Consider the following 13352-nt stretch of genomic DNA (forward strand, 5'->3'; position numbering starts at 1 on the left):
TTTGCTCCACACACACACGCACGCACACACAGACCTTTCTTGCATTATAGATAGACTAGTACAGTGCCCGTCGGAAGTATTCAATTACAGTGTTCAATTATGGCCAAATGAAAATATATTTGAAGGTTGGATGTACAAAGAGGTGTACATACTCTGTAGTGTTATAAAGGGGTTTATTTGCAGGTACAAAGTAAAATAGTGTGCGCGATTTCCCTGGTTTAATTTTATGGGACATGTGCATGATAAATGTGTTTGTTGTTTTTTATACTCATTTTTATTTTTATGTATTTTTCTGTAATGTATGTTTTTTGGAGTCATTATGTATATTTTTTATATCTTTCTGTTGTCTTTTTGAGCATTTTTTGTCTAATTATTGTTTTTTTGTTGCCATTGTAGTGATTCTGGGTTTTTTGCTGTAGTTTTGTGCATTTCTGTTGTCATTTTAGTGTATTCTGAGTCATTTTTGTGTTTTTGTTGTTGTTTGGTGTATTTTTCTGTAATGGATGTTTTTTGGAGTCATGTGTATTTTTGTATCTCTGTTGTTTTTTTGTGCATTTTTTCTGTAATTATAGTCTTTTGTTGCCATTGTAGTGTAATAGAGTTTTCAATTATGGCCAAATGAGTATGTGTTTTGAAGGTTAGATGTACAAAGAGGTGTACATACTGTTACTGTTATAAAGGGGTACATTTCCGGGTGCAAAGTAAAATAGTGTGTTCGATTTACCTGGTTTAATTCTATGGGTCATGTGCATGATAAATGTGTTTGTTTTTTTTACTCATTTGTAAAAAAAAAATTAGTTTGGTGTATTTTTCTGTCATGGATGTTTTTTTGAGTCATGCTGCAGGATGCTCACTGTGGGATGTGGGTGAATGGCATCCCTGGACAAATGTCTTTGTGAATGTCATGATTAGGCATCAATTAGCGTAAGCATGCAAATATTATGGAGTTTTGTTCACATTTGTTATTCTTGCATTTCATAAAAAAATGTAGATTCTATGTTTTTCTAATATTTAGAGATCCTACAGTTCTTAAAAATGAAGACCCATGTCACAAAGAGTTTAAACAGGCTCACATGGTGTAAGATGCTGTTGTTGGCAGTAAGGTGGGAGTCGGTTCATTATAAAGTCTTTCTTCATGTGAGTGGAGCGGATTTCCAACATTCCACTTTCCATCTTTTCAGCCACAATTCTTAGCGTAGCAGCCAGTTGCCTTCTGGTTTCCAAGCTTTCACTGCTTTCCTATAAGACAAAAATGTAATTGACAGACATGAACAAAGATGCAGTTGTACATTCTGACAAGAAGAAACAAGCTTCTACTCCCATATCAGTCAAATGATTAGGCCTCATTTGAAAGCTGACAAGTGCAACTGTTTATTTTTTTCAGAGTCAGCTGGTCCCAAGGCATTACAGAAAATCTGATTTATCTATCACAGTGATTCAGTAAAACTGCAGCAGTGGTAGCATATCTAATCATTATGGTGAAGGAACAGTAGGAAAAGATGGCATCAATATTTAATGACAAGGCTTTAGATTTTAGTCAGGTGTAATATGTACCAATCACACAACAAAAATGCTAAGGATCATTAGGTACAGTCAGTCATCAACTAAAACAAAAGTTGCATATGCTTCAAACTAGCCAAGGAACAAACAAACTACTCGGAGGATATGATAGATTCACCACAGCAATCAACGACAGTAATCAAACACTGATTAATGTACATTATTATAAGAAGACACCGCAAAAACAAAACCTGTCAGAGAAACATAACTTTAAACGTCAGATTTCTGAAGGGCCACAGACAAGGTTTTTATTAGTGTTGTCAAAAAACTTGATAATGAATTAAGTATCAGCGTCGTGTTCATCTCTTAATATCTATGGCTCATCTCCAGTTTTGTTTTCTTCCTCAACTGTTTCATTTGACAACTTTATTCGCAGCTGGAGACACAAACAGACACGTGCAGCATGGCTAGTGCTGCTGCTGGGGGGGGGCCTGCGCAACCAGTTTTAGCCAAAAATGAAAAGGGAAAAAGTCGCGTATGTAGGGCCCTATAAAATCCGCATTAACAAAATCGCAGACGGAATCACAGAATCGACCAATAAAAACGTTTAAACGCGGAAATGGACAAAATCGGCATGAAACGCCGTCACTGTGGTGCAAAGAACGTTTTTTATGGGGAAATGTTTCCAGGGCCCACTTATTAGGTGCACCGCCCTCTCTCCTCCTGTTCTGGCTGCATTAAACTCATCTTAAATCACCACAAACACCCTCTAAAACAACGAAAATCATCACTGACTCCTAACTACAGAACCTGTAGTACCCGTTAACTTGACTGTGCTTGTGAAGCTCTGTTTCGTGTTGCGCAGCGGTGCTCTGTGAAAACGTGATCAGCTTTAATCATCTTCACCTGCTCAGTGTTCGAACTGTTATGCCTGGTTAACTAAGAATAACTCAGTCCGTGTTGTAATTTAGTTTTTTTTTTTTATTCCATTCTTTTGTCCGTGCCTTGTAGTTACACATTCATAGTCAGCAAGCGACCTCAAGTGCTTGCTGACTGTGAACTGTTGATTAAGCAATGAAAAAATTATTATTATTTTTTCTATTAGAGAGTGCATGGCTTATTAGTTTTGTTTTGTTGTTTTCCTAAAAAAGATGTTTTGTTTTCTTTTGTTTTTTAACTTCAGTGTATTGCATGCTGTCATTTTCGTCCTGACTATGGGGGACAAATTGTGTGTACTTTATTTTGACATACATTTTTGTTTAATTATGAGTTTTTTTTATTTATTAGTATTTACTTTGTTTCCTCACAGGAGTTAAAAACTAATATTTTCTTTAAGAAATGATAAATATTTCTAAGAAAACGGAATTTAAAAAATTTAAGTGGAAAAAACGGAAGTTGGAAAAAAATAAAATGGATTTCATAGAGCCCTACGTATGGAAGTATTTTGCATATTAAGAAAACACCGAAGGGAAAACAATGGATTTTGACAGGCCTGTATGCAAGCAAATTGAAGCAATGCTTCAAAGTGGTGGCTACAAAGTCCAGTAGCACTGTAAAGCATTTGAAAGACCAACACCCCGGTCTCTATGAGGAATTTCGAAAGATCAGTAAAGCTCCTGTTTCAGCAACACTGAAGTATTATACAGTTATCATGAAAGTTAACCCAGCCGGCGGCACAAGTTAACGTTAGACAATTAGTTTAACAATTAGCCGATAGCCACGTAAACCGTTTTGTATTAGGCTAGCAGTTATGGCTATAACATTAATGTGGAAGCTAAGCAGCAAATGTTAACAGTCCTGCCCATCTATAACAAACAGACTATGTTTATTTAAAGGACAACACAATTATTTTTGTCTGAAAGTGTTATGTTTCTCTTTAAGTCCCAGAATGAAGCTGAGTAAAGTCGACCAGTAGCTACTAGACAGAAACCATGGCAGCCTGAGACTCAACCTACCCGCCCAGCCCTTTTTGAAGAAGGGCTGGGCTGCCTATTTAAATATTTTTACTATGATCAGAACAGTTTTTAAATTTAGCACATTGTTCTTAAAAATGTTTTATAGTATGTGTTTTGCACTGTTATTAAAAAAAAAGTTATTTAAGTTTTATTGTTTAGAGATCGCTCTCCCACACGTAGACAATAATTTGGACAATACTGCCAAAGAACTGTATGCCTTCTACCACCTAAAGAACATCTCCACAGTGGAAGGTTTAATGACTCAGAAAGATCAGGAGAAACTGGTCCATGCTTTTATCTCCAGCAGACTGGACTATTGCACATTACTCCAGTTTTAAAGTCTTTACACTGGCTCCCAGTCAGCCTCAGAATAGACTTTAAAGTTCTGCTGCTGGTGTATAAATCTGTTCATCAGTGGCCCGATACCTCCAGTCCGCAAGGGAGATCTGATGAACGACCTGGTTCTGGCTGGCGTCAACCAGCTCAAGTTTGCTCGCAGTTTGTTTACCGTCATGACTGCGAGACATTTGGAATGGTAGTGAAGATGTAAATCACATTGAGTTGCCTTGTGTATGACATGCGCTATACAAATAAATATGCCTTACCTAGAGGTGTTGCTAAATTTTGTTATACTTTCAAAAAAGTGTAAATGTTTTTGTTGTTTACAAGTGTTCTTAAATGTTACACTACATTTCACTTAATTTAAAAATACTTTGTATAATGTTCATAGTTTGTATTCTCAACTTATTAAAGGAAATTATGCTTCCAATTCTTTGTCTTTTTTTGCCCTGTGGTATCCATGCTATTTTTCCCATTAAATGATGGACATGTCACGGTTCTCTCAATGTAATCTCTTGTGACTTAAAAATGGATGAACCTTGAAATGGAATTGGGGAAATTTTGAAATGGAAAAATCAGAAACCCATCTTGCACCATTCAGTTAATGAGCTCCATCCTGACAGTCAGGTCGATAGGAGCAAGGCGACATGAACACACATGCAGAACAATTGATCACTGATACAGTATGTTTGTGTCTATGTGGCGTATGCTTGTGTCTATGTGGAGTATGCTTGCCATCAATAGACATCTTTGATGCACACTAAAGCAAGATGCACTTTAACAACTATGCAGTGCTTAATCCATGCAAAGAATGGTTTCAGGGGTTGGGAAAAAAAAAAGTTTCTAAAAGCAGGTTCATCTGTAACCAGGAAGTCTAAAAATACTGTTTTACAGTTTCTAGTAAGCAGAAATAATACCAAAACAAAATCTCTCATTCTATGTTGAAGCTGTTTATAGATGAACAGAAAGACATAACGAACTTAGAGGAACATTGACTAGGCCAGTCACTCGTCATACTCAGTATTTAGTGTACAACTAATAAAGTGTTATCTTTTATCTCTTAAATATAACAGCAATTATATCAGTTAGTGGCGTATTGGCACAAAGTGACAGGTGATCTTACCAGTAGGAATCTCCTCGGAATTCCCTCTCTGAGGTGGACTTTAGTCCTGCAGCAGTCAAACAGAAAGCTGGGAAATGTATCCAACAGCAAATCTCCCCATGCCCTAAAATTACAAGCCAGAGAAGATATTTAAGCAATCCTCACAGGATACTACCTTATCAGGTCTATGCATAGATTGTGTTTAACAATGCTCAACAATATATTAGATTGCTATCCACCCACTGGATGATCCATTTAATAATTTAAACAAATTATAGTACATTTAATAATACAAATAATAATAATCCTTTATTAATTATTCATCAACGTAGTGAAATTATTTGTGCATTTTACCCATTTTCCTTGATGAGTAACAATGGGCTGCCACAGTGTAGTGCTCAGAGAGTAGTTAGGGTTAAGGGACTTGCTCAATATCCCACAGTGATGGCCCAGGTGAGATATGAACCGAGGACCCTCCGTTTACAAGCCAGCTTCCTTAGTGACTAGGCCACCACTGTTGCCTTTTTTTTCTTTTTTACAAAAACATGTCGCCCTTGCAAAGTTTTACGATCTGTGAAGACAGGCTTCTTCCCTATTGAAATGAAATCCCTTGATGGCACTGACTGCAGTTCAATAACCACTGAAAAATAATTACCAGTGCTATCAGACGGGCTTTAAAATTGGTTTCTTATTCTATCAGTTTCTGGGTTTTTTGGTCTTGTGTTCCTTCATTTTGTATTTTAACACTTTTCACACTTAGCACAGTTGCAATCCACCTTTGCAGAATTAGAAGACCTAAATTATCTCATGGTGTCAAGATTTTTTCAACAGCAACCTTAAAAATGTGATTGAAGTAATGGTAATCACTTATTTTTAAGACTACAGAAGCTCAGAGTAGAAATTTCAAACTAACCGTAACCGACCTCAAGACTTACGGTATTTCCACATACATCAGCTTCACATATATCATCAGGAAGCTCCCGTTTAATTATCATACTCTACTGTTCACTCATTCCTGCCCACTACACACTTTTTGCATCACCTAAAGGCTCAAACAGACTTGGGCGGACATCCGCAAAACGGAGTATGCGTGAAGTAAAGAGGAGTCCGCCAGGCCAATTCCATGCAAAGCTTAGATCTTACGACCGCGCTGACTCCTCTGTGTAGTTGGTGTCACACAAAACACTGCTCTATATTGTATCGACCCGAATTAAATGTAACACCGACCTATATTTCACCTGGCTGGTGAAACAGATACCGTGAAACCCTTAGAATTTAAAAAAATACAGTGATATACATTTGCACCCAAGTATGTAAGCTCTGAGGAGTACGGACAGTCCGCACCGAGTCCGTTGTGCGCGGGGTTCGCCTGAGGATATTTGAGCCTTTATGCGTGGCATCACCTGACATCGTGTCATCATCCTGCATGTCTTTTCTGAAACCATAACTATGGGCAGCTTCATCTGGTCACCTTATTTTACTTGTATAGAAGTAAACTTATTGTTCCCTGTATTTATTTTTCTTTCTGATTTTAAAACTGTGCCCTGTACTGCTGCAAAACCTGATTTTCCCCTGTCGGGAGCAATACAGGGTTATCATATCTGAATTTGACTCATGTTTAATTAGATAATGAATACAAATAATATGAGAGCACAGTAGCATGATGTTAAACAAATATCCATAAAATGTGGCTATTTATCTCATACATTCTTTGGTAAGTGCTTAACGTCAAGTGGGTGGAGTGAACGACCCCTGGTGGAGTTTCAGCTTGATGAATGGTTCCTCTGGGAAAGTACAGCAGGTCTCCCATCTGTGGCAGGAAAAACACAAAGCCTTTTCATATTAGAGAACTCCAAGTGTGATGTGTCAGACCACTGGCTAGAATGTATATCTGTGTTTAGATGCTTGCCTTGGAATGTACCAATAATATATTCAAGGTACCATCTTCAAGTAAACACGTGAATAACATTACTCAGTGAGTGTTGGAGTTGTCATCAGAGCCCTAGATGGTAAATAGTAAATGGACTTGATTTATATAACACTTTATTCCCATCAAGGTAGTCTGAAAGCACTTTTCACCCATTCACACTCGCATATTGTTCATACTGTTGTGTCGGTGAAATAGGACACCTTTGGGTTTCTTAACTTTTTTAACACACCAATGGGACAGAGCTGCCATGCAAGGCACTAGTTGACCATTGTTAGCAACTTAGGTTTCAGTGTCTTGCCCTAAAACACTTCGATTGTCGATATGTCACAGTAAATGCATATAGGTATTAAATGACAAATTATCCCTTTGATTTCTGTGTATTCAAGAACATCACTTACCAGTTGCAAGTGTTAAATCATTGGCTAAGAGGGTGTTATGGCAATTATTATATTCATATATATATATATATATATATATATATATATATACATTCGCTCTGTGTTGATAGACAGGCAAACTGTTGAGTACTGTATTGATTTTAATCTGGAAGTTTACTCTTCCTTCAGCTGTTCTGTGTTTTGACGCAGTGAAAAGACTGCCACGGTAAAGGCTCAAATGGTTGAAATTCTTTGCTTTCTAATATTATAAGTTCCCTATATTTTTCTTTGGGCTCTGGATATTTTTGGTCAGGCATCTAGGACGGCCAGTCATTATTTACTTTGATTTTGTTCAGGCACCTCCATGGACAGCCTGTGAGGTCCTGACCATAGGATAGACAGACAACCAAAGTTCCCGAAACACCCCGGTGCCATGTACCGAGTTCACCTCTGTACCGATATCAAAACAGATTAAAACCCCAAACCTAACCTAATCCAATAAACTGTAGTGAAGACTACAGGGAGTAAAACACTAATAATGGGGATCAAACAAACAGATGAAGATATCAGTGGGATATTATTGGATAAGTTAGATGAAGAATCCAATAAACAAATATATGCATGCGCATATACAATCTCGGTATGACGTGAACTCAGATCATGAAACTGGCAAGCTTTCGATGAGTTTTTATTTATTTTTTTAATTCTTTGTTTTTATCTTTTTTTAACGTGTGAATGGAATGAGATTTCTCCCTTTGTTTGTTTGGCTTTAATGCTTTCATTTTGGATCAGCTGCTCTGTCTTCTGTGCGTTTTGGCTTCTCTCAGCTGAACGTACGGATATTAGCAGCACTTTGAGCCCTGTTTTCAATGTGTACGTCTCGGTCATGACGTGTGTTGTCCCCCGTGGGTGCGTGTAACACATGCACACGGACACACACACACACACACACACACACACACACACACACACACACACACACACACACACACACACACACACACACACACACACACACACACACACACACACACACACACACACACACACACACACACACACACACACACACACACACACACAGAGAGAGAGAGAGAGAGAGCCCCACACACACACACACACACACACACACACACACACACACACACACACACACACACAGAGAGAGAGAGAGAGAGAGCCCCACACACACACACACACACACACACACACACACACACAGAGAGAGAGAGAGAGAGCCCCACACACAGAGAAAGAGAGACACACTCAAACAAACAGATGATTACAGTATTTCATTTTACTTCAATATTACTGTTATCATCATCATTTTTTTTATTTCTGTTGGCTTTGCGGTTGTTCCCTGAAGATATAACAACATCTTCAATGAAAGCTCTTAATGAACGAAATCACCTTCAACCCTTATGCTAATGAAATGTCAACATCATTCAAAGGACCAAGCTTCAGAAGGAAATCGACTATCAAAGGATTCAACTCTCATATTCAGTCAAGCAATGCTGTAACAAAATGACTCGCTCAGTCCCAAGTCAACTATTCATCGTCTATGGAATGGGCCAATGCAGGTATTAACACATCCTGCCCCATCAACAAAGACTGAGAACCTGTGGGCGTCGGAGTTGGTTGGACACTCCCCGCACCAATGAGTTGCGGGTTGGACGCAATGAATACTGCATGAACGATGCGGCAGCAACTGCAGACTGATCACACGTCTGCTGGAACACCTTCACCAAAAAAGACCCTGTTTCACAAAGCCACGAGGATACCAAGTTCACAAGGTAATTGAACTATGGCGATTGGGGGAGACAACTCGCAAATAGCCAACAAACTTCTCCTTCGATAGGACAATACTAACTCCTCTGTTTTCTGACTATATGCTAGATTATTTTGTTTTCATTCATTCTCTGACACGCTTTGAGAAACACTTAAAAGAAGGTGCGCTCTAAGCAGACAGACCAGACATATAGTCACACACTCACGTTCATAACTACGAGCTGAAACACCACCACCGTAACTTCACACAGAACCCTTCTGTTTGCCACATGAGACCATGTGTGCCCATCATTTATCTTTGTTTTTATTCAATATATTGCTCATTTATTTACACTGCTTTTGCCTTTATGAGAAAGACAAACAAAAAGGACAAAAATAATTTCTTTCCTTTTATTTTCTTGTTGAGGGGAGGTGCCCACAATACAAGATATGGTTACATCCGTGGAAGAAAGAGCCCTCTGCTGTGCTGCCTCAGCTTTTGGAGCTGAAGTTTTTATTTTTTTTTTTTTATTGACCATGATTTTTTTTTAGCTCACACGTTTTTCTTCTTTTCAATACCTTTGTTATTTCTGAACAATTCTTCTTTTACCCTTTTGTTTTTACTCAATTTTCCAGAGATTGAGAACTGCAGCCTCAACCAAGTATACATTTTGACATTTTTTTGATCGATACCCTCGCAAATGTATCCTTAACCTTTTGAAGCTGCTTGCGACAGGCAGCCTAGTTCAACATTTATTGTTTTCATTTTGCGCGCCTCCTCCTTACCGCGTCGAACTGTCTTGCCGGCCCGAAGCCACTGGACAGCAGGGGGGACCAAATTTTTCCTGAGAAAACTGTCCTATTAGTTGCTATGAGTACATAGGCAATTACTTTTCAAACAAGAAGTCCTGGTTTTAATGTGCAGAAAAAGGATAAACCTTGCAAGGGGAAGCGCTCTTTGGGGGTCTTTTCTTTCCGACATGCGGAAAAGTTGCTAGGGAATCCCGTCCACCATCCTTAACTCGCTGAACATGCTTCATACTGTCTTGCCAGGGGATAGCGGTCCACCTGATTTGATACATGCTTGGTAACCGAATATCATTCTGAACAAATTGCTCAGTCTACGATATAAATATTGTACGTTCCCTTAGAGTGAGGGTTGTTAGTGGCTGGCTCCAATCCTGTTACAGTGCCCAGAGTCCTGACGGTCTGTTATTAGGGTCTGTTTGTTTTGCTCCCAATCTTTTGTTTTAAAAGGGTGAATGTTGAGCTGTCTCCGGCTGTTTGGATTTTTTTTTAAGTCTGGAAATATAAGCTGTTGAGAGGGGTTCCTTTAGTCGTGTTTACACAACTTTTAGTTGAACCGTCTGTCTCGCTTCCAATCTTTTGTTTTAAAAAGGTTAACATTGAGTTGTCTCCGACTGTTTAGATTTTTTTTAAGTCTGGAAATATAAGCCGTTGAGAGGGGCTCCTTTGTGATTATTTCTACTTTAGTTGAGCTGTGTGTGCTATTACGGACGAGGTTCCCAAGCATTGGCCAGTATATAAGTGCCTGATCAGCACAGAATGGACCGTGAGTAGAATTATGGGCAACAATCAAAGTTAATCGGCCCAAAAAGGGGAAGTCAAAAGGAGCGTACCTCTTATGAATCAGATGAAGAATGTTGTGAAAAGTTACCTATTTGGGTTGAATGCCAGTGAAAAGCAATTAATCAACGCTAAAAGGTTGCCAAGCATGGGGGCCAATAAGAGCTCATTGACCTTGAGAGAGGAGGTGAACTGGCTATCGCCGCTGGTGGTTCAGATGAGGCCTGTACTCTAGACACTGCGCAGCAAAACCTTGTGAATGTATGGACGTGAAAATTGAGGCATGAACATTTGCGGTGCATGAATGGCTGAATGATGACACGTTACGTATGCCTGAGAGAACTGCGTTGGGAGTGCGAATGTGCCGTGGACATGTCATTGAGTTATTGATCTGTGAATGACTGGACTACATATGTATGTGTATACTTGTTGTGTACGCTTGTCTATGTCTTCGTCTTCGTTGTTGTTATTGTGTTTTTTTTTGCAATATACAGGACGCTGGCGGTATATTCGAAGGAGACCAATCAAATCCAACAAAAGAAAAGAGATATTTTAAATGATTCATCTAAGTCTTAATGTTTTCCCCTCTTTCTGTTTCCGAACAGAAAATGCCAGCGCCTTTTCGACTCCGATCCTGCCTCCTACAGACGTCATGCCTGGTCACTGCTTCTTTTGATGAAGGATAAGAATTAAAGGCAAGTATTGTCCTTAAATTATAACAGAGAACCAAAGGGGAAATAGATTGAAATAGACACGTGACAATATGACATATTGTGGATGTTCTAACATAATATCTATTCCAGAGACTTCCAATCCAACTGCAAAAGTGGGGACAAATCTTCAATTTCCCAAAGGAGCGCACAGTTGACCCTGGCTTTGACCTTTATGGCTGAGGAGGAGGAGGTCAAGGAGGCTGGAGGACACAAAAGCAGGCGGGCACAAGAGAGGAAAATGGAGACACATCCAAAATGATCAGATAAGTGATTTTCCAATGATATTTATCACATGGTTTTAAGAATCCAAATTTATTCTTATGTAAAAAAGGGAAGGGAGGGGGCCAATGTCCCTCCGATTTTTTATTTGTATTTTATCATAGGAAAATTATATACCTCAAAACCCTCCAACCCTTTTCTTCCCCCACCAGCACTTAGCGTACAAGGCCACAAAACACCTTCACTGGGTTTAGACATTTTTAAGGGTAAAATTAACATTTCTCAACATTAGGTTGGTGGCCCAATCTGGGTCGCCTGAGATTTAAAGAGAAATTCTTAATAATTGATAGAGATAAATTAGATAGTTTGAAGTTAAGTAACTTCCGAGCATTTAAAGAAGCTCTCCAAACCGTGCTATGGCTCGTCACTCCTACGACTGGGATAAATGCAGAGAGCAAAAAACAATATGATTGTTCGACTCAACTTAACTTTAATTCTGTCTAACCTTAAAAGGGCCAATAATCTTGCTTAACTCTGGTTCAGACACAGAATAGGAGACACTTTTGCCACCAATTTAGCTTCAAAATTAAGTAAATTACATCTCAAATAACAATTATGGGGGCAAATAATGACATAAATGAACTCACAAATTCAGCTCTATACGAATAATTAGGTTATGTTATTAGGTGTGGAGTGTTTATAAATTATTCAGAATAAATAAAGGATAGAATAAGATTTCTCCTTCATAAATAAGAGATAAAGAAAAACAAAACAAACAATTTAAATAAATAAATAACATTATTTATTTATTTGGTTAAACTTATTTGGCTTTTCACATCTCCATGTCTCCCAATTGTATGCATTCTTCTTGGAAAGACATGTAGTCACGCTCCACACTTCTCCGTCTGACTTGCATGCCCTTGTAAACAGTGGTTCTCAAATTGTTGCTTCGCACCAGGTATTAGCGTACTACCAGTAGTAGATGTACCACAGTTTGAGAATCACTGCAACTCCAAGCGTAGCGGTTCTCCTTGCTCCAGGAAAGGAGAATTGAATTAATACTTCCTGTTTTTCTTTCAGCCTCATATTTTCCAACTCACGTGTGAATGGGCTACAGATAACAGGCATGGCTTAAAGCTCATTAACCCACTCCTAACCATTGTGTGATTGTGTAGCAGCACCTTTTAGGATCTGTAAAGCTCTCAGATCCTGACCTATGACCTGTCTCTGCCTCCCTGGAAGCCATAACTGAGCGCCAAAGCCATACTAACTATTCATTTAGTTAGTTAACTAACCCTAACACCACATCTATTTAAACTAGTTTTATTTTTATTTATTTATTTTATTTTATTTTTTTATTTATTTTGTTTTGGTTTTGTTTTCCCCTCTTTTCTTCTTTTCAGGTACCAACCGATCCCAAGAGAGGTTGCGAGAATCTCCACGATATCCTTCCAGGTGACTTTGTGATCGTGCACAACCCGAGACGGAAAGGGTGGATCGGCCCTTTTCAGGTTCAGCTTACAACCCACATGGCTGTGAAGGTCGCAGAGCGAGCCACGTGGATTCACGCATCACACTGCAAGAAGGTGCCAACACCAGCCGACCATGATCCAGAGGCGACTGATCCAACAGAGGGAGAGCCGACAACACCGCTGATCGAGGAACCACAGTAAGGAGACACGCCTTTGGGAGCTGTTTTCATCTTTTCGGGAGCAGTGCTGAGGAGCGTTTCCTTTTCTCCGGATCGGGAGCAGTGCATTGATGAGCTTTTGTTTGCCTTGAAAGTTGCAAACGAAAAGCACAAGGAAAAGCCCTCGGGGGGTCACGAAAGCTGACCTTTTTGACGAGGCATATGGTCTGTTG

At 39.1% G+C, this 13352-nt stretch overlaps 1 protein-coding gene across 6 annotated transcripts in view; it reads right to left on the reverse strand.

Moving 5' to 3' along the window:
• Positions 1-13352, reverse strand: part of riox2 (ribosomal oxygenase 2) — a 73456-nt gene that overhangs the window by 18128 nt on the left and 41976 nt on the right. For 5 of the 6 annotated variants that reach the window (XM_028466868.1, XM_028466869.1, XM_028466870.1 and 2 more), the window contains 3 exons: positions 6603-6706; positions 4918-5020; positions 1074-1239 (listed from right to left, as the gene is read on the reverse strand). In XM_028466868.1, coding sequence (XP_028322669.1) covers positions 1074-1239; positions 4918-5020; positions 6603-6706 — 373 coding nt within the window. The remainder of the gene's footprint in view (positions 1-1073; positions 1240-4917; positions 5021-6602; positions 6707-13352) is intronic. The other variant, XM_028466872.1, reaches the window with a different exon arrangement.

Source organism: Gouania willdenowi, chromosome 14 (assembly GCF_900634775.1).
Source record: "Gouania willdenowi chromosome 14, fGouWil2.1, whole genome shotgun sequence".
NCBI classification, from domain to species: domain Eukaryota; kingdom Metazoa; phylum Chordata; class Actinopteri; order Blenniiformes; family Gobiesocidae; genus Gouania; species Gouania willdenowi.